At 40.6% G+C, this 22,794-nt stretch overlaps 1 protein-coding gene across 1 annotated transcript; it reads left to right on the plus strand.

The window, feature by feature from the left end:
• The first annotated feature begins 1,694 nt into the window (after window positions 1-1,694).
• LOC118816965 (scavenger receptor cysteine-rich type 1 protein M130-like) lies at window positions 1,695-22,155 on the plus strand. The gene is made up of 9 exons (XM_036583585.1): window positions 1,695-1,824; window positions 5,365-5,652; window positions 6,924-7,229; window positions 11,858-12,145; window positions 12,909-13,214; window positions 13,324-13,620; window positions 13,693-14,067; window positions 19,728-19,862; window positions 20,974-22,155. Exons 1-9 carry the CDS (start codon window positions 1,758-1,760, stop codon window positions 20,988-20,990), a joined length of 2,079 nt encoding a protein of 692 aa, XP_036439478.1. The 5' UTR covers window positions 1,695-1,757; the 3' UTR covers window positions 20,991-22,155.
• Window positions 22,156-22,794: the final 639 nt, after the last annotated feature.

Genomic DNA, 22,794 nt, shown 5'->3' on the forward strand with positions numbered 1-22,794 from the left:
ACACACTAGGGGGCAGTGAGCACACTTGCCCAGAGCAGTGGGCAGCCCTATCCACGGCACCCGGGGAGCAGTTGGGGGTTAGGTGTCTTGCTCCAGGGCACTTCAGTCACGCACTGTCGGTGCAGGGAATCGAACCGGCAACCTTCCGGTCACATGGCTGGTTCCCTAACCTTCAGCTCATGACTGCCCCATGTACGGTTTGTATGGTTTATTTGGAAAAATACACAACACCAGCTAAAAAAAGGAAACTACTTGTGTGCTACTAGGCCGTGACTGTTACCAGTTGGTTCATATATATATAAATATTTATAGATAGATATATGTGTGTGGACAGATAGATAGATAGATAGATAGATAGATAGATAGATAGATATGTATATATGCATATATATATATACACACACACATATATATACACATATACACATATATATATATATATATATATATATATATATACATATATATATATATATATATATATATATACACATATAAAACCTTGTTTCCCCTTATTTTAAGCTGAATAAAATACTATTGTGACTTAAAAAAATTCCCACAGCTGCTAAAACTGTTCTTATGCTGGCTTCTTTTCACCTCAGTTCCCCCTGCTTTTATTTGTTTTATGTATGCAGTCACAATGGCAGTACTGCTTTATGTATATCTCAAAAAAATCCCAAGAATGCTCATCAGAAACAGTCCTCTAACTGCCTGCAGCTGTCATCTTATGCTGCATTGAGATGTACTCCGTTCCCGTGCTTGTTCGTAAATACATAATCCCTTTACGCGAAAAAAAAAGTGTGGAGATCTGGAAAAGATCCTGCGTTTTCTTTCCTGAGCTAAAAAGCACACAGACCTAATAGAAGCACATCAGTTATATACTTTTAATGTTCACTGCCAGATTTTCACTCTGCATAAACTTGTGTATCATCTAGAACCCAGTTTAAATCCAGTTGTAAATACGATTCGGGGCCCAATCCCATTTTACCCCCCCCCCTGCCCCTAGCTCTTAGCCCTTACTCCTCCATTCAGCTCATTCACGTTTAGGGGTAGGGTGTCCTGTTTTTTGTTGAGATAGAGGGGTAGGGGTCCTTTTCTTCATAACAAGCTTCAAAATCGCTAGTAGTATGCTAATGTCTCGTTCCATCTTAAATTATCCGTTCCACCTTAAATGGTGCAGCAGTTACACTCTGCCGCCTCAGGCATCTGCTGCTCTATTTAAGGAGGAATGCGAAAAATTTGAACAAGAAGCTGGTGAATATCTGACTTCAGCTTCTTATCACCAAAGAATGAGGGGTGGGTGATAATAAATAATTGCCCCCCTCTTTGAAAGCATATGATGCCCTAAAATGAACTGAAGCCCAGCAGTGAGGAGCTGAACTTTACCCTCCTCTGCTGTCACTGCAGACTGGCAGGGTCACCTACAGAGCAGCGCTAGTAGCTGTTAATGAGGCAAGGTGATACACGAAAACAAGGGGTAGGGGTAATAAATCAGAAATGGGACTGGGCCTTGGTATATCCCAGTTTTCAACACCACTCAAAGGCAGCGTTAGAGCTGGAGCTCCACCTTCCACTGCCCTCATTTCTTCTAGGTTCTCTCATGTCGAACTAACGCCACCACTGGGAGGGCTCTATAGCAGACAGCAGAGAAACAGAACAAAAAAAAAAACAGACAAAGAGGGGCGATGCAAACACTCACTCAGTCAAGCGGACCCACCCATCTCATACAGACGGGCAGAGACGCTGGATCATAGACGATGGAGCTCCAGTCTCCAGCAGCCGCGCTAACTGCTGTGATACTGATAATCATCTGCTCCACTGCAGGTAGGACTCAGACAGCAGTGGTGGACTGACTGGCTTTAACTTACAGTAGAAACTTCTGCTGTGATCACAGACTGATGTAGGCTTGCTTATGGTGGTTGGCTACTTGTGTTGATATAAGCAGGTATTGATCATCTATCTAGCTGTGGTAAATGGTGCTCTATAAGAGCTTTTGGCAGGATATTGGATGGCACTTCATGGATCGAAACCTCCTCATGTTAGCTGCTGACTTTGACAGGACTGAAGTTGAATCACGAAAAGTGAGCAGTAGATGTAATTCTTGACTTTTCTGTCATCGTTGCAGCTGAATTTATTAGTGTGGAGTTTCTCACAGCGAAATGATCTTACAGAAAATGGGTTAGCCCCCCGTTACCAGGTCGACAAACCTCAAAAGGGAAATAAAGCAAAGAGGCCAAAGAAGAACAGGTGAACAAAGTCATTCACTATTTCTTTAGGGTAGCATTATGTTTATGTCTGTCAGATGACATTGCTAACATTGTTAAATGTTGATATTTTTAACTATTTGAAGTAAAAATGTGTCAGAAAAGTACAATTCTCTTATTAAAGTGCATCGTGATCCTGTAGAGTCCTGTACACTTTCAGGAAATAAGGGTCCTAAACTGTCACTGGGTCAGTGCCCCTCTTGTCCCTGGGGTGGGACCCTCAAGGGTCCATCTCAGTACCTTTAGTCAGGGAACATAACTGTACCATAATCCACTGAAATGATATGTTCTAAGCTGTACTGACTCCACACACCCCGTCTCGTCTCCAGGACTTTTATTTTATTGTTCTGTTTTAAATCATTCGGTTATAAAAAGATACAAATATGAACTTTTCACATGGAAAAACATATTTAAGGTGCACAATCAGACCTTAAAACCACTTTTCCCCCTTTTTGTACCTTGATGAACGAAAAATGTACCTGCACAGATCCTTTATTTCTAACAGTGTAACAGCTCCCCTTAACTCACCACACCTCCACCCAAGAGTTTATAAAGAAGAGTTCCAGCAGATTGTCTTAGTTACAGACAATCTGACACATATTAACATTTAGCACCCATCATTTAAAAAGTACTGAAGAACGATATTCCAAAAATTAAACTGACTTTACTGCTTATGAGACCTTCTACGTTTCAGAACTGTTAGGTAATGTTTAGTTTACTTTAGTATTAAAATCTTTCAGGTTAATTTTCATAAGTTAGATCCATAACATCTCACACTGTAGAATAAATAGAAATGAGAATAAAATAATTCACTTCCAGATCAGCTCAGATCAGTTTTGCCACTGTAGAATTTGGAGTTATGTACATTCTGGGTAAAGCGACTGATTCAAATACTGCATATTTCTGTCCTGCAAATTAAAATGACCTACTTACTAAAAATTCTATATATTGGCTGAATAAACCCATATGGAAAAAATATTCTCCAGATGTATTTATCATATATCAGTATATGAGAATGGCCAAAAAATGTATTTCTTCAGTATATATTTAAAGTGCATTTATTTGTGTTATGTTGTTATATTTTTCAATTGTATGTAATTTTGAGATTAAAGATATAACTAAATATACGTGAACTGAATGAATGGGACTGACTTCTGTGTTCTGCATTGTACTGTGTGCATATGTGGTAAAACAGTGCTGAGTCAAACTGTAATAAATAAAAAAAAATGAAAAAGCTCTCATCAAATCATCAAACTGCATTCACAGTGTATCAGAAATACATGATTTTGCCACTGTAAAGGTTCATTTAATAATAATAATAATAATTAAAATTAAGATCGAAATAATCAAAATTAAGATACTGGAATACAAATTCATTTTGAAAGGAATCCAAACAGTAAAGTGCATCAGACAAAGTGTTTGGGCTATTTTCATACATTTTCAAATGTATTTCACAAATACATTTACGTATATTTTTGATAGATTTCTGTATGTAATACCTCCCCATACATTTTAAAATATATTCAGTTAATCTGGCAATATACACTGAAATACACTGTAGTGTTTGGAACATGTTTTGCCATGGATGGCAATGTATTTGAAGTGTAATTCAAATATATAAAAATATATGTCCTTATATTTTTTCTATATGGGAAATGTTGCTGGAGAGGGAGTTTCTTCAGAAGTGTATCCTGGTAGCAAGTCCCCCCAACCAATGAGTAGTGTAGGTAATACTATTATACTATTAGTATCACAGCACACAGTACACAATACTATTACAGTACTGTATTATCTTGTTTATTACCTTTTCAACAGGGTGACTGTGGGTTTCTGGACATCTCAAGGGTCACTTCCTTACTACCACACAGTTTACACCAGAGCATGTGAGAGGAGTGGAGCAGCAGACATTTCCGCTCTGGAAATCAATCCACTGGGTTTTTCTGTTTCCTGCTCACTTCCTTCTCTCTCACACTATAAAGAAAAGTTTTGTTTTCTAGTCAAGATTCCAACAAATGTCCATCTTCTTGTAAAGGAAATCAAATTGTGCACTTCGGCCACCTCTGTCAGGCATTAGCGTTAGCCTGGCTGGCTAGCAGCTTCTAGCGCAAACAGCAGTCTGACATGGAAAAACAAACACTAAGAATAACAGAATGATGAAACTAGCATTAGCAGTCCGTGGCTGACTTTGGCTAGATACCAGCCTCCAGAGGCCCAGGGAAAAAGGTTTGGGTGTAGTAGTTTGTAACATGGGATGCAGAGTGGAACAAGCAGAAAACTAAAGACAGTACTTATCACTGTCTCCAGAAGACATGTGGGACACCCAGCATGCAGTGGAGTAGATAGTTTAAAGACAGAATATCGTTGTTCACATCTACATTCCTGTCTGGAGAGCTTAGAAACAGAATGGAAGTGCATATGCTAGAAAAATTAAAAAAAAAGTTTTTTAAAAGTTAATTAAGATTGCTAGTTGTAATCTGAAGACTGTACATACAAAGTTTTATCATAGCACATGCAGATTTGCCAGTTTGGAACACACCCCAAACTCAGCTGGAGACAGAGGAGGGGAAACTCTGAGAAGCTTTGGCAGGAGTTCTGGGTGGCTTTCGTTGTGTTTGAGGAAGCGAAAGCCCCCCTCCCCACTTCAGCACTCAGTAACAGAGCAATCGTGGAAGAGTGGGAGGAGATCCGGGGGAGGGCGTTTTGGGGGACCCAAACAGTGTTATTGTCACAAGAAACTGAAGAGAGAGGAGAGAATTTATCAGGTAGAGTGAGTAAGAAGAGTTTCGGGCGTGGTCCTTCCCCCAATATTAAGTTAATTCATAACTCCATCTTACAAATCTTATTTCAGATTTGCTGTGGAACTTTCAGTTGACACCCTGAAAACACCAAACATAATAACAAAACATTTTAATGATGAAATCAAAGTTTAAAAAACTCATGTATTCATCCTCCGTCTTAAAAGGACCCCTTACAATGTTTCCCCCAAGTGAGCCCCCAGGCGACAATTTACAACAGAAACAATGTGGCGGTCTGATTTGATGTGTTTTTCTCTGTGAGTGGTTCCTCATGCAGTGAGTATCTTTCTCTCCTCTCTGTGCAGAACCTGATGTGAGACTGGTGGGTGGGAGCGGTCGCTGTGATGGAGCAGTGGAGTTGCTTAGTAATGGATACTGGAGGAAAATATATGGAGATGGATGGACCAGGACAGAAGCTGCTGTCGTGTGCAGACAGCTGGACTGCGGCTCTGCTGTTACAGCTACAGAGAGAGAGCCTAAGACAGAGGAATATGGTTTTTTTGCTCACTGTAAAGGATCTGAGTCTGTGCTGAATAAATGCAGATTTACTGGAGTTTATGGATCCTTCCCTTATGCAGTATCGGTGTGTTCAGGTAAATCTGTCTAATTATTTGTTAATGTATTTTTAGTTTTATTTTAAATTGTATTGCACCATTTTAAACATGGTTTAACAAATATGTAATTAAAGCCTTAGGTTGGCTTTACACAGGGAAATTTTATTGCTGTCCCGAATATCTTTTATTGGGACTCTGTAGTTTTTGCACTCATCAACAGATAACATTCAAACCATAACCTTAAACCATCTTAAAGTTTCTCCCGAGAATCCTGAACCGTCTACATTTAGCCAAAAAACATTCTGAAATTAAAAATTCTTACACATCGACTGAATATGCGAATAGTGGAATATTTGGGTCCAACCCCAGAAATTTTCATGGAACAGGTTCACGCTGTGAGTCACCTGCAACATATTTTCAGTGCAACTTGACAGCTACATGAAACAGTTTAAAAACAAAGTCAGACAAATTAGACAGCTATGTAGTTTACATCAAAGAGTTATGTCATTTTATCATCTTTCTATGTTTTTCCAGCTGTCATTGCCATCAGCTATCTGTCTGTGGTTCATTCCTATATAGTAAATGATAACAGCAGCTAAAAAAGAGTACATGGTGGCACAATCTGCTGCTTAAACGGCTGTTAGCATTGGCTGGTAAGTTAATGAAGTTGGTTATATAAACATTAGCGTTGAGAAATGTTTGTTGTTCTGGTTTAAAAAACTGGCAAATTGAAAAACTACAAACCTTAAGTTAGTGGAGAGGGTGGTCTCCTATTCAGCTGGCCTATAAAGCATCTTCTGTTTTATTTTTGTGTTCGCTGATCTGGAGAAGTCAATGGTTCAATGTTGTTTGAAGTGATCACATGATGCATTAGCTGTTTTCATTTGTTGTTCCATGAAACTTGTTCTGGGATGCTTGCAACTGTTTTAGCCAAGTTTCAAGTGAATTGCAGGACAGGTAAAGCTGACCTTAATCTGCAGTCATCTACACCATCTGGGAGTGAGCATTTGAATACTTTGCATCATACTTTGTTAGCCCCCTTTCACTCTTGTGGTCGTTCTGACCATTGAAGAACAAACACCCAAATAATACTTGCTCTGTGGTGGTCCCGTAGGGGTCCTGACCATTGGATAACAGGGTGAAAGAGAGCTAACAAAGTACGTAGAGAAACAGATGAACTACAGTCAGTAACTGTAGAAATAAAAGTGCACAAATATGCAATTTGGTAAGTAGAGCTGATAAACTGGTAAAATGGATAAAGAGTGTAGAAATAAGGGAGGTTTACTCAGTATTGATCTGTATGTTCTCAGACTCTGTGAGGCTTGTAGATGGAGCTGGACGCTGCTCTGGGAGACTGGAGGTGAAGACCCATCAGTCCTGGACCACAGTATGTGAGGCTGACTTTGACTGGCTGGATGCAGAGGTAGTCTGTAGAGAGCTGGACTGTGGGACTCCACTAACTCTACAGGGGGCGCTCTTTGGAGAAGGGAAACTCCCATTTGGGAAGAAAGAATCCCAGTGTAACGGCACAGAGAACCATCTCCTCAACTGCAGCACCTCAGACAGAGAGGAGAACATCTGCACACATGGCAAAGCTGTGGGACTCACCTGTTCAGGTAGGAATTACACAATACATGTAATAATACTAATAATAATAATAATAATAATAATAATAATAATGTAAGTGTTTTGGAGTTCTGTGCACCCAAGAAAAACAGCACCAAAAAAAGGTCATAAGAAAAATAAGAAGTGGCTAAGGCAGGGCTGATTTACACTTAGCCCAAAATTTGGATTCACTCAGACAATCTTTTATTCCATGTCAATAGCTTTATGGAGTATTACACAGAGTGAAACGCCCCCTAGAGTTGTGATCCATCGTGGATAATTTTTTAAGCCCACAACGTCCAACTCCCATAGTCTGCAGTTGGTGCTTGTTGGGCCAGGTAGTTCAGTTCTAAAATCTGATTGGCTGAGCCATGTTTGAAGACACTGTAAAGTATGCTGTTTACATGGACATATACTGTCAAATTTTTAGTATTTTAATACATGGCAGTGTTTAATGCAGAAATGTTTTAAAATACTTCATAAGAAGCCTTTTTATCTGCTTTTTACACCACTGCAGTAATGCTAGTTCTATTAGCACCCTTGCGGGATTCACAGTATTATGCTAGCAGTTGTACATGGACATTTGGAACTGCTTATAAAAGACATTCAAGTTTGGCATTTTCTTTTTTACATTCTGTGTTGCTGTTTTACAGAATTCTACAGTAATGATTTTGATATGCTGCTCATTTGTTAAAAAGTGCAGTACTCCTGTGAAATACAGTGTAATTGACCTGTTAGCTCGCTACAGCTGTTATGTCATAATAAGCATCAGAAAGATTAAATACATTCAAAAGTCTACTGAAGCCAACTCCGAAACGCTGAGAAGCATTTCCCCCACTGTGAAACAGCTGTTGGAAGTTCACCACCAAGAAGAAAAGCTTGCTCGCATGGAAGGAGAGGCAGAGAAAGCCTAAAGGTTGCACAGCTGATTTACAGCAATATGGCAGAAGATAGGCTTAAAGCTACACAGTGCAAAAGAGATGGATAGTGAGAATGTCAGAGTGCTGGTGATGGACAACCTTGCAAAAGTGGCTACAAAGGTGACATGAATGCAGGGCCCTTCGTAACTCTTTCAATAAGGGGCAGTCACGGGCTGGAGGTTAGGGAACCAGCCCTGTGACCGGAGGGTCGCCGGCTCGCTCCCCAAAGCTCAAAGGTACCTTAGTCACATTCTGTCGGCTCTGAGGAGCGAGCCGGCAACCCCCAACCGCTCCCCAGGTGCTGCGGACAGGGCTGCTCACCACCCTGGGCAAGTGTGCTCACTGCTCCCTAGTGTGTGTGTTCACTAGTGTGTATGTGGTGTTTCGCTGCATGGATGGGTTAAATGCAGAGGTGAAATTTCTCCATTGTGGGACTAATAAGGGTCGCTTAATTTTAATCTAATCTTGTAAGGATGGACACATGGCATTTCTTCCATCCCAATATGAGACATTTTCCATGGTTTAATAGTAGTTGGATCTGTAATCAAGAATTGATTTTTATCTTTATCTCAACTTCTGTTTTACATTTTGTTAAAGAGGCGTTTCACAATCATTCTTCTTTATCTGATCAGAAACTGATAGCTGTATGTTTTAATGGGGTAAATTATGCTCCGGGAATTTGAGCTTACTGGAAATGTAACAAATCTCTGCTGAAAGAAACCATATTTAACAGTGATTTTAAAGATATAGATAAAGCTATATTTAATACTGCCAACCCAGGTTACTGGCCGAGTCAACTGTAAGGAAGTACATATAAAGACTGAGTAAGGCTGGAACTGAGCATGACTCTTAAATAGACCATGCCACAGGTGTGGTGGATCTCCCTTGATTAGGAGTAGTCCCACATTGCCCTCTGGTGGCCAGTGCAGGTATTGAATACCACCCTGTACTCAGCACACGTCCAGGAGCTGTCAAGGCATGTAGGCAGGAGACTCCTCAATGAGATGAGGGACTGAAGGGGCCAGGGTTGGGGCAGAGATGCTACAGAGCACAGGCATCGGGCATGAAATGTGAGGCTAATGCACATGGAACGCAGAAGGAGCAGCCAGTATGAAGCATCTGAAATGGGTCCATGCAGTGGGAGGTCTTTGGCAGAGAGCCAGAACCTCTTTCCTGGCCTAAATGTGAGTCCTGGCCGCCACCTCCGGTGAACTGCATATTTCTGGACCACAGGGGCAGCCTAAAGGGCTCTCTGGGCTCTCTGCCACACTCTGCAGCAGCGTTGTACAAAACAGACTGGTGAACTGAGGACCTCAGTCAGACATTATGCCCAGTGGTAACCCGTGGATCTAAACTCCATGGTGGAGGCAGGGTACTGCAATAAGTTTTCAGGCCTGGGAGAACTGGTTGACCACCACCTTGATCATAGAGTTGCCTTGGAATGCAGACAACCCCATGATAACTCCCACTGGCAAGAAAGGGCATCAAGCTTGGCATTTTTTCATTTTTCGCAATCGAAATTGAACCGGATGAAGAAGAGAGCCCATCTGGTCTGACGGGGAGTCCTGCTGGATGTAAGCCAAGATGCCTCAGGGAGAACTAGTTCCAGGTAGGAGACCAATGGCCCAATCAAACGGTTGGTGAGCTTGGATGGAGGGCTATAGACACATCCCCTGGCATCGGGTCCTCGGGCTGCCACAGACCGAGAAAGCCAGTTGATACAGGGTGTTGTGATGGCGCAGCCAGAGGAAACCCAGCACTACCTGCAGTTCGGGAGTGCTTATAAGGGACAAAGAAACTTGTTCAGAGTGCTGCCTGACTCAAAGCGTGATGCGCTAGAGACAAAGAAGTTTCTCTAGGAGCCAGCTCTTCATTGAGCTCCTCACTCAGGCCTTAATGGTAGGCAGCCATGAGTGTGACTGAATTCCAATTACTCTCAGCTGCTAGAGTGTAGATCTCAATGGCGTAGTCCACCACTGACCTCCTCCCCTAGCATGTGCAAAGGAGGTGGGGACTAAACCTCCTATGCAGACCGGGTGGTCGAAGGTACAGTGCCACGCCACCATATATGACTCAACAGAGGCACAGACATTAGTTTGGTTCTCCCACACAGGTATTGGAAAACTAGAATTCCCACCAAATTCACTAAGGCAAGATGGAGAACAAAGGACTGCCAGGGAAGCTGGCTAGCACAGGGCAATAAACAACAGAAAATGCCAAACAATCCTTCCCAAAGCAAATAGAAACACAAGGTGAAAGAAGACTGACCACTAATAATACTAATACCAGCTGGAAGTTCTTTAGTTAATATTTTTATTAATGTCACATCAAACAAATATTATTTCCTGTAGATTCTTCACACAGTTGTCGTATCTTCTTTCCTTTTGAGCTGATCACAGGGCAGCAACTTGAGAGAGAATAGGTCTCAAGAGGCTTAAGAGTGAAAAAAGAGACACATGCGATGAATCCTTTTGCCTCTACCGAGATTACTGGCAGAGGCATTTGTAAGGAAATTCATACAAAGACTGAGCGAGGCTGAAACTCAGCCTGGCTCTTAATCAGAATGTGCCACCAGTGTAGTGGATCTCCCTTGATTAGGAGTAGTCCTCCTCTAGTGGCCAGTGCAGGTAGAGCTCTGGACCAGGCCCTTACAAGGGGGCAAGTATATGGAAATTCTTTAAATATAAGGTCAGAAATTGGGCGATTGAACGAAATAAATTTAAATAAACTGTCTATATTTAACACAGTCTATTGCTGGAGGAAGAAGGAGACATGAAAAATAGTCACTCAAATATTCACTAAAAACATATAAATACTTCTTGGTGCTCTATAAATATGAACCTCCCCTGTTTTTTCCCCTCTTTTTCGTCTCTTTCTTTATACCCATACTAATAATGCATTTTGTTTTGCTGCTTATACCTGTGATTATTTCCTGCTGCCACTATATTAATACCAGATATAATGTCTTATTGAATAGTTTCTATTAAACTGAGCCACATCTGTTATCATATGCTTTTCATGTTTAAACTATGATTATAAGCCATCTCTGCTGTTTTTTATCCTCTATATGAACATTGTACTTACAATTCCTGTGTTTGTAAATGTTCTTATTGTTGCATTAAAAAAAAACAAACTAAAAATTGATTATCTACTGCTGTTGTGAAGGATCTCTCAAATGTGATGCTAAGGTATCTGAGCTGAGAATGCAACATTTGTAACATTATTTAAATGATGTATGAAACAGAGAACAGATCATAAACTTAACATCATTTCTCCCCAGTCAGTTTTGCTCGGTTTAGTACCAAGTATCACTATCATGGTTTTGTTCTGATTAAGCTGCAAACAGTTTTGTGACACCCACTGAAAGATACATGACACAACTTTAATTTGTTAGCCTGTTGACAGAGTCTTGACTTTGGAATAGGCGGTTTATATTAATCAGCACTGAAACTCAGTTTATTCACAATGCAGACCAACGCTATCACAATAATAAGTTAGAATGAAACAGATTGGAATGTCTTTAGTAAACTGTTTAGATGCCAGATGCTCATTGAATTGTTCTTCCACTGACTTTAAAAAAGTGAGACTAAAATGACGAGGTGCTCTTCGAGTATAGCAGTATTCTAGATGGAAATTCAACTTTGAAGGTTTAAATGAACACATGATGATGACCTGATTGCTCTTACTGATTGACCTTTTATCCTCTCTCTGTCCTGAAGAGGTGAGACTGGTTAATGGGAGCAGCAGCTGTGCTGGAACAGTGGAGGTGTTTCATTATGGAGACTGGAGGACAGTAAGAGAAGCTGGATGGAGCAGGAGAAAGTCCGCTGTGGTGTGCAGACAGCTGGACTGTGGCTCTGCTGTTGCTGCTGAACAGAGAGAGCCTGAGGGAGATGAGGATAAACAGGGTGTTATCACTTTCTGTGGCGGATCTGAGTCGGCAGTGAGTGAATGCAGGATTTCAAACTATTCTGGAAACTCCTCTGACGTGGTGTCCGTGTGTTCAGGTAATTCAGCACATAGAATAAAGAATGTGCGAGTAACGTTTCTAGCAGGACTCTGTTGTGCTGTTAATTCAAAAGTGTAATTAACGTAAAAGGACAAACAGAAACAGACTGAACTGAAAATGGGGCCGTATTACAGAAACATCCTGAATCTGAAATCTAATCTGTTTAGTCGTCATGACCACAGTAGGTAAGACTGAATTCAGAATAACTATTCCTAACTTTATAATCTCCAGATAAGAATAAAAGCATCTCAGAAACAACATAACTTACCCACATTTGGTAAACACTGTCCTCGTTTTAGGATGAACCCCAACAGTGTCCTAACTTCTGCCTGAACCTTCCATTTCTACCTAGCCGTCGTGAAGAAAACAATGTTGTCATGAGAATGTTATCATTTTTCGGTAACTCCATCAGTGGAGCAGCTATTTTCTGATAGCTCCATGGTTTGTTTATGTTTATGTTTTAACTTTTTGAACATTTTAACTCTTGACATTTCCAGAGCAAACATCCTGAAGGCTTTGCATTGCATTGTAGTACTACATCTGAATGCTCTCTTGATGTTAGAACACAGTGTCAGTCCTTCTTCAAATGCTGTCGTACAAGTCTTGGATTATGTTTAGTGGAACACTGGACAAAACACTCTAGTTTTTCTGTGAATCAGTCCAAACCTTGTCAATTCTGTTATAATTTTGATAATGGAAATAGAATTGTTTAATTAAGAAATGTTTTATTACTCACTCTGTACTGACCTGTATGTTCTTAGACTCTGTGAGGCTTGTAGATGGAGCTGGACGCTGCTCTGGGAGACTGGAGGTGAAGTCCCATCAGTCCTGGACCACAGTATGTGAGACTGGCTTTGACTGGCAGGATGCAGAGGTAGTCTGTAGGGAGCTGGACTGTGGGACTCCACTAACTCTACAGGGGGCGCTCTTTGGAGAAGGGAAACTCCCATTTGGGACCAAAGAGTTCCAGTGTAAAGGCACAGAGAACCGTCTCCTCACCTGTAGAACCTCAAACAGAGAGGAGAACACCTGCACAGGCGGCAAAGCTGTGGGACTCACCTGTTCAGGTAACAGAGTATAATGAATCCGAGGGAAAGTGGTATTAAAACTGTAATAAACATGTCTGATTTGTGAATGGCAGCTAATGCAGTGAGCATCTTCTCTTTCTCTGTCCAGGACCTGATGATGTGAGACTGGTGGAGGAGGACAGTCGCTGTGCTGGAACAGTGGAGATGTTTTATAGTGGAGAGTGGAGGAAAGTAAATGGATATAAATGGTCCATGCGTGAAACTGATGTTGTGTGCAGACAGCTGGGCTGTGGCTCTGCTGTTGCAGCCACACACAGAGAGCCTGAGAAAAACCTGCCCAAATGGGATCCTATGATTGAGTGTGTAGGTTTTGAAACTGCACTGAGGGAATGCAGCTTTGGAGTTATTTTTCATTCCCAGGACAGAGTTAGCGTGATCTGTTCAGGTAAGTCAGGGCTATGGGGGAAAGAGTTATTGGACCACGTGCAATTTTTTTTATTTTTTTGCATATTTACAGGAATCCTGGTGCAGCCCAACATCTCTGTCTCTGCTACCATAATAATGTCCAGGGGTCTCCAGGGGTCAGAGGCGTTCAGGGGCCACAGCTTCACCATCACCTGCTCCACTCAGCCGCAGTACCCAGGAGGCTCCTTCTACCTCAACCTGCCCTGGAGCAGCAGAAGCCACACCCAGACAGCTGTCAATCACTCAGCCTCCTTCCTCTTTCCTGCTGCAGATGATTCCCACCAGGGGAACTACAGCTGTGTCTATGAGAACCAAGTGATCTTTCAGAATAAGTTTAAAGTTCAAAGACGTTACGATGAGTGGTCTCCTGGTCCTTTCATCCATAACTTCTCCTCTGAGAGTGAGCCTCTGTCCCTCATCATCACAGGTAACCTGCTCTTTAAGACTGTGTCTCTATGTTCAGTTCATGTTTTTTGTGCATAATGATGTTTTTCTTGCCAACTTTTTGAATTTTGATATTTGAATTTTTACAATATGACTGGGTCTGGACTATTGTGCTTTAGCCCAGAACATTTTTAATAGTCCAGAATCTGTTCTGGAATTGAAAAAGTAATCCTGAACCATGGCGTGTGTTCATGAATGATGTTAAATCACACAAACAAATGAAGTACAGCAAAATGAAGGAAACAATCTAGTCAGTTTCTATTCTCTATCTACTAGACTTGAGGTGCATTTACATACTTACTCTGTGTATTTATTTAAGATATTCTGTGAGTATAATTAAGTTACTGCATAGATAACGTGGTTAATACAGTGCTGAAGTTAATCTCATCTGAACAATCTGCACAACACCACCTCAATATTAACATCAAAGTGCTGGATGGTTCAGTAAGTCTAAGTTTGAGCAGTTCAGAGAATATTGTAGTTAATCTAGCTTATATTAGCAACTAACAATAAACAGCAAATGAAAAGACTCACCATTCAGCAAACATGAGAAACAGGTGTCCTTAACTGAGCTCATTTTGGGCCAAAAGCATGAAATAAAACAATAAAATCCACAAGAAAAATATTAATGTAAAAATACATATAAAAATACAAATAATGAAAAAATCTTTAACACTTATCTTACAAATGAACTATATTCATAACCTAAATGGGATATGGGAACAGACATTCTGTAACGAGTCAGCAGAATCCAGACGCTTGTGGATTAAACGGATAAGATTGGTTTTTATCATCACAAGGCAAAAACATGGTCAAAGAACAGGCATGGGTCAATACCAAAAAAAACAGAAGGATCACAATGGTGATCATAACACCAGGCCAACAAAAACAAAAGGGCAAGGCAAAAGACGTAGTCGAAAAGGCAGGCAAAATGGTTCCAAAACACAGATCAGAATCTGTCAGCCACAGTTAGAACCGTCGTATACCCTTGTGATTCGGGTAAGAATGTGACAAAGTCGATGGCGATGTGGGACCAGGGCCTGTTAGGTACGGGCAAGGGCATTAATTTCCCTGCTGGTAACGTCTTCGGTGTCTTAAACTGGGAGCAAATCGAGCAGGAGGACACAAAGGAATGGATATCCTTAATCATAGATCCCCCCCGTTATGGCGTTGTGTTTGTTAAATACTTCCTTTAAATCTAAGTACTCAGGAGGAATGACAAAGGTGGCATCAACACTGGGGCTTTCTATCGAGGTGGACAATATAGACATAGATGGAGTTGTCAGGCAGGATTGAACACAATAATCTGACCACTTTGTCATGGTATGTTCAGAGCATCAAATGGTAGGGTTGTGTTTTTCTAATCAGGGAAGTCCTGGGATTGATTCAAATTCGGATTGTTTGAGAACTATGAAGGACAAGGTTTTTTATGGAGTGCACTGGTCTGCAATTCTAAAGGTGTCGTGACTCTGGAAATGGTGCCCACTCCTACTGGTCCTCCATCCAACATGGCCACTTTAAGCACAGTTTGGAGAGTCTTCACAGGAATTTGCAGGAATTTGAAGTTTACTTCCGCACCGGAATCGATCAAAGCGGAAAGGACAAGAGAATGGGGATGACAGTAAATAGTCACAGGTAACAGGACAGATTTCGAAACCAACCCCTTTGTGGGCACACTCACCATATTAGCACGTGCTGTCCAGGGGTCGGCGCCTTGCTTTGTTGTGGTCTGGCTCGACACTCGCGTACTTGATGTCCCGCCTTTCCACAATATAGACAGAGATGGTTGTTTAAGTGGTGCAACCTCTCCTCCTGGGACAGCCACGAAGAGTCACATTGCATTGGCTCTGTGGGTTCCGAGGTCTCATGAGTGATTCGCACTCGAGGGAGTGTTCTTCAGAGGTTTCTTTTGCCCTTAGCTTTATTACAGTGATGCAGAAGATGGTCTAACTTTATAGCTAGTGTGATTAATTGATCTAGTGTTAAGTCATTGTCCTTACTAGCTAGTTCACTCAACATATCTGCATTCAGTCCTTGGCTGAAGATAACTAGAAGAGCCGCCTCATTCCATCCAATGCTCGCTGCTAGGGTTCGGAACTCCAACGAATAGTCCACCACAGAACAATTTCCCTGACGTAACTTAGACAATAACTCCCCACTAACCTTGCCCTCATAGGGATGATCAAACACTTTCTTTAAGGAACTGTGCATAGGATAGGCGGTGTATCTAAAACCAGCTTGCGGTGGCCCATTCTAGAGCTTTATCAGCTAATCTTGAAACAATGAAAGATCTCTTGGCCTGGTCAGAACTAGCAGGGGAATTGTCAAAATAAACCGAACATTAAAGCAAGAAACCATGACATTTATCAGGGTCTCCTCCGAATTTATCGGGCTTACTAACCGGGAAGACTGTCATGGAGGTTTCGTCTGTCGTGTTTGAGAGTCAAGTCAAGTCAAGTCAAATTTATTTATATAGCGGCTTTTACAACAGATGTTGTCACAAAGCAGCTTTACAAAGAATCCGGGTCCACGCCCCGGGGGGGATAAGAGGGACATAGTTAGGAAAACAAATTAACCAAAGGCTCGACTAAACAGGTAAGTTTTTAGCCTAGACTTAAAGATGGAGGCTGTGTCTGAGTCCCAAACACAGACTGGTAGGCTATTCCAAAGCTGGGGGGCTTTGTATGAAAAGGCTCCTCCCCCTGACGTAACTTTATTAATTCTAGGTACTAATAATGAGCAGCACCTTGTGATCTAAGTGGGCGTGTCGTTTGATAATAGGAAATAAGGTTACTGAGGAGCAAGGCCATTCAGAGCTTTATACGTCAGCAGAAGAATCTTGTACTCAATGCGGAATTTAACTGGCAACCAATGTAAGGTACACAAAATTGGGCTAATGTGGTCGAATGTCCAGGTTTTGCTGAGAACTCTGGCTGCAGCGTTCTGGACTAACTGAAGCTTGTTAAGGTTTTGGCTGGAACAGCCAGAAAGCAGAGCGTTACAGTAATCTAACCTGGACGTGATGAAGGCGTGAACTAGCGTTTCTGCATCCTGTAGCGACAGTGCATTTCTTAATTTAGCGATGTTACGCAGGTGGAGGAAAGCTATTCTGGTAATATTGGTAATATGCTCATCGAAGGCCAGACTGGGATCGATCGTGACACCAAGGCTTTTTACGGATGTGCCTGGTGCAATTGAGAAACTATCGAGATTAAGAGTAAACGTAGGCAGATTATCCCTAGCAGCTTTTGGACCAAGAAGAAGGACTTCGGTTTTGTCCGAATTTAGAAAGAGGAAGTTACTTGACATCCATTCTTTAATGTCTGAGAGCACTGTGCTTGTTGCAGGTTCCGTGAAGCACATAGTCTATATTTGTCCCGTCAGTCCCTTCACACTGGCGACCAGTTGGGCCAACTGAGCTTGTTGTTCTGCCTGTTGGTGAACGAGGGACTCGAGGGAATGAGTCACTCTGGAGAGGACCTGCTGGTGTCGACCAAGGAGTTGCCCTTGTTCGGTCAGAGCCTCCTGAAAGGCTTCCCGATCCGCCGTCTGCATGTTAGACGAGGTATTCTGAATCGGGTCAGCAGAATACAGATTAAACTTGCAGATTAAATGGATAAGATTGGTTTTATTATCACAAGGCAAAAACGTGGTCAAAGAACAGGCATGGGTCAATACCAATAAACAGAGAAGGATCACAATGGTGATCATAACACCAGGCCAACAAAAACAAAAGGGCAAGGCAACAGACATAGTCGAAAAAACAGGCAAAATGGTTCCAAAACACAGATCAGATATCCAGGGCAAAAGTACAAAAGGGTCAAGCAAAAGGCAGAGTAGGAAACAAGGCAATGGTCAAAAATCAGGAAAATAAATGCTCAGTAAGTTCTCTAAGAAGCAATACCTCACACTGAAGCTGACTAAAGCCTGGGCTTGTTTACTAAGCTCTTCTAATCATATGACAATGATACACAGGTGAAACCACTCAGTAGTCAGAAGTCATGTGATCCCCCATTGTACTGTGGGCAATGGAGTCCATCTTGGATTCCGAGTCAGAAGGAAGTTGCGCTTTCACATGATCTCCCAGAGGAGTCTGGGAAATGAAGTCCGTCTCAGTCTGAGAGTTTGTCAAACACATGACACATACATTGACATGTTGGGGAAGTTTCCAAGGTTTCTGGGATGGGCGTGGCTAATGGACTGACAAATTGTTAGCTAAAATAAGTAGTAAAGGGACGGAACAACTTTGGTAATTTTACGGTGACTGAATTTTCATTATTTGTATTTCTAGTATGATATCATTCCATTAAAAGTTTTTGGCCCAAACTTAACTCCATATTCATTGTTTATGGCGTCTGTGTGCGAACAGTGAGGTCTACCACACAAATCCAAAATTTATACTTTGATAAAATTGATCAGTTGATCAGTTCATCAAACCCACCTCTGCTTCACAGGATAATATCTGTTCTAGGTGCATTCTGTAAACATGCTTTTGGTATACAAACCTCAGTAGGACAAATATTTGGACAGTATATAAAATGCTAATAAAAACACAGAGTAATGATCAGTACATTCTCTCTGACCTGTATTAAATTGAAGACAGTACTAAAATGATATTTGATGTTTTACGTTATGAACTCGACTGTTTTTTGTAAATATTCACTCATTCCCATTTGATGCCTACAACACGTTCCAAAAAGCTGGGACCGGAGCAACGTTTACCATTCTGTTACATCGGCTTTCCTTTTAACAGCTTTTAATAAACATTTGGGACAGATTTTTATGCCATTCTTCAGTTATTTAAGTCTTCAGATGTGCAACATTACAGGGCCTTCAGTGTTATATTTTGTGCATCAAAATGTGCCAGATGTGTTTAATAGGAGACAGGTAGGCCATTCGAGCACATAATTATGCAGACATGTTGTTGTAATGTTGCTTATATATATGTTTCTGTGTTAATCTACAAGATCAAAGGTCACAGGCATTCAGTTGTGGTTTATGCACAGAGATTTCTCTGGATTCCCTGAATCTTATGATGTTATTATACTCCATAGAGGATGAAAGGACTAAAATCCTTGCAATCCTTCATTGAGGAACGTTGTTCTTAAACTTTTGGATTATTAGATGATGAGTAATTTTGGTCGAGCCGCCACCCACCCTCGCTCATAAAACACTCTGCCTTTTATAACAAAGCATGATTGCATCACTTGTTGAAGATGTGTTTTGAACATTTCACAAAGTTCTGAGTCTTATTTTTTTATGGAATGCACTGCAGGCATTAATTTGAGAAAGAGTGAAAAAAACAATGAAGCTGATTAAAACCCTTGTTTTTGTACTGTTGTCATGTTATGATTTAGTTCCATTGACAGCACATAAGAGACTGTACTGTTTCCAGCTGTTTTCAGTGTTTTCGCTCACTGTTTTGCACAAAAGACGACACTGACCAAGAAACTTTTAGGATGCTAAAATTAGCTTTGCTACATGAAAGATGCACTATGAAAAACAGCTGTACGTTATTACATACTGTTAATCCCCTCATCCACCCACCCTCACTTCACCTTCCCCTCCTTTCTGGAAAATGATGTTGGTAAATACATTACAGCTCTATTTCTCTGAAATCCTCTAATCCTGTGTGTGTTTCAGATTCTCTATCATCTACAATCATCAACATAAAGCTGCTGGTGGTCTTTGTGATGCTGTTTCTGATGCTGATAACCTGCTTGACTATCTTCCTGATCTTCAAGACGAGGGGTTACTTCTTCATTAGAAACACATCAGGTGAGTGACTTCATTACCCAGAGAGAACAGCAGTCAACACTGTTTACAGTGTAGAGACTTTGAAATAAAAATCACAGTTTTTAAACAGACGGACTCCAGTAACTATTTATTTGTAGATCTGTAGAGACATTCTTGGTGTAACATCAATGTTTGTACAACAGCATCAGAAAATGAATTATAGTTCCAGTATTACATTTGGAGATTCCTCAACTAAGCTCACTGCTGGTGTTGACGTAGCACAGTGAGTGGAGTTAAAAGAACAGCCCATATAACAAGCGAAAGTCAAAGAACAGATACATATACCGACTACAACCTGATAACAATCTGTCATTGGAAAGTGGAGACTACTTTTCAATCTTCATGTAGAAGTATGAGTACAATAAAAAGGTGTAGAAATGCACTGATAATTCATTGTGCAGAGGGCTTAGAGGGTATATTTCTAATTATAGATCCACCACATAAACCACAGGGAAAACATGCTAACATTTTACTTAGATCCAATTCCTACAAGTTTCCGCAAAGACATTTTCCCAAACATAACCAAGCCTCTTCTATCAATAATAAACTATTAGCTTTTGATTGTACACCAAAAACTCTTAGACTAGCAGTAATTAGATTCTGATTAAGAAACCTAATCCTGATCCCTTTAAACTATCAAAGTATAGACCAATCTCAAATCTTCCCTAACAGGAATAGCTCGTTCCTGGTTCAGATCTTACCTGACGGATCATTTCAGTTTGTAAATGTAACTTGTAAATCATGTGTTCATAAAAAAGTACAGTATGGTGTTCCACAAGTCTCTGTTTTAGGACCTCTACTATTGCATTATATGCGCTACCTCTGGGTACTGTTACCAGTAAACATGGTACACATTTCTACAGCTACGCTGATGGTATACAGCATCCTCCTCTCCGACACTGCCATCAGTGTGTCCAGCTCCACACCCACAACATCACTGGCCTTGCGGATCAGTTTGTTGAGTCTGTTGGCCAGGGTTCAAGTGAAATGATCCCAAAACCGCTAATCTGTGTAATGCTATAAGACTCCAGTAGAGTGTAAATCATGGATTAATAGTGTTCTGTTCTTTACTGGGGTCCATTGCTGTCTATAGGTGCAGTCCAGAGCTGAAGAGCAGCAGAATGTGGAGAGAGGAGCTGGAGAGAAGCTGCCCATAGACTTGGAGCAGGAGGCAGGAGGGGAATTAGATTCATAGTCAGAGAGTTACTGAGAGTGTAATGTGCAAATGGGAAAATCTGCTTCTATTTCAGCTTGAAAATACCAGAGCAAGAACACTGGAGACTTTAGAGCTTTGAAAACTTCACTTGGAATTTGCACATGGCACAAGTGACATATAGTTCTTATATCTACATTACACAGTATTTAGACCATATTGATTAAAATAAGTTCTGCAGCACCAAACATTCTTTCATCAAGTTAGTTTTTCAAATGTTTGGCCACCACTGACCACAAATTACATATTTATGTGAAAAGAAATAAATACAACTTGTGTAGCAAACTATTAAAACATAACCTTTTTCTGCAAATGTTAATGCACAGTTTCTTTACTTGATTAATTTAAAAAGTAAAAAAAAATAGCAATTGCTGCATGTGCAGTTTGGACACTTCTAGTTATAACATCTCAGACTTCAATAGATTTGTTAGGCTCAGGATCAAGAATGGGCATTAAGAGTTGTCAGCTGATGACAATTCTAGAGTGTACTGCTTTCATTGTTCGTAGAAGAGTCTTTTAAAGGTAACCTTACCGGCAACATTATAAGACTCAACATCTAAAATGAGAAAAAACATTTAGGTAAGCCATACGTGTTTGGAAACAAGTGCTTTGGACTGATAATGTAAAAATTGAATGCTGTGGTGTAAAAAAAAGCAAAAGGTAAAAAAAAAAATTACGCATTTGATGGAAAGAACGCCTTGACTGTTAATCCTGACCATTAAAACTGTCTAGTATGGATGTATTATGGGTACCTGTTATGCTTTAGGGTTGCGTGGAAGCCATTGGCACAGGGAACATTACTTGGGCAGATGGAAGAATGGATTCCACAAAATATCAGCAAATGTGACACAGTCAGGAAACTAAAGCTCAAAAGAGTCTGGCTTCTGCAACAGGACAATGATCCAAAACATACATCAAAAATCCGTCATGAACTACTTATTTAAAAATGCAGCTTTTGGAATGACACTCACACTCCACTAAGTTCAACACTGCCAAAAATCTGTGAGTACATCTTAAACATGCTATGCATGCAAGACTGTCCAAGAAAATATGAAGAGTGGTTGAAAATTCCTAAAACAATAATAGAAAGACTTCTAGCTGGCTACAAAAACTAGGTACTGACTTAGTAGGCTGTCCAAATTTTGGCACATGCCACAGTTACTTTTTTTGTTTGTTTAAGTTAATCAAATAAAGTAATTGCACATTAACATTTGCAGACTTTTTAAATAGTTTGCTGCAGTGGTTATATTCACTTCTTTTCACACAGTTTGTTCACACAATGTACAATAAACAACTTTTGTATTGAACTGTACCTGTTGACTAGTTACTTAATATTTAGGTTGAATTTGGTAAATGTTCCTCAGTTTTCTCTTTGTTCTGTTTTTTAATCAACACTTTATTATTAGCTAAGCTGTGGATGCTGTTGAATTGCTGCATAAACAACTTATTTTACTAGTTTTGTTTTCCCATGTATTGTTTCTTGGTATGGTTAGTAACGTGGTTCATATTTGATCCACAATGACAAGAGCTTTAGACGTAAACTATGTAGGACGGAAAAAGTAATTGCTGTTTAGTTAGAGAATTACAATACAACGCAAGTAAAGTTTCTTGGTGGTGTGACATAATTCCTGTAACACATTGTTTCTTTTAAAAGTTAATTACTTAATATTTGTCACTTGTCTGAGTACCTACACAGTTGCT

This window comes from Colossoma macropomum, unplaced genomic scaffold (assembly GCF_904425465.1).
Source record: "Colossoma macropomum unplaced genomic scaffold, Colossoma_macropomum, whole genome shotgun sequence".
Taxonomy (NCBI): Eukaryota; Metazoa; Chordata; class Actinopteri; order Characiformes; family Serrasalmidae; genus Colossoma; species Colossoma macropomum.

Excerpts from the sequence above, each read along its gene's own strand:
- LOC118816965 (XM_036583585.1), top strand. The coding sequence starts at position 1,758 with ATGGAGCTCCAGTCTCCAGCAGCCGCGCTAACTGCTGTGATACTGATA. Across the intron at positions 7,230-11,857 it reads TGTGGGACTCACCTGTTCAG|AGGTGAGACTGGTTAATGGG; the intron begins GTAGGAATTACA and ends TCTGTCCTGAAG. Across the intron at positions 14,068-19,727 it reads TCTGTCCCTCATCATCACAG|ATTCTCTATCATCTACAATC; the intron begins GTAACCTGCTCT and ends TGTGTGTTTCAG.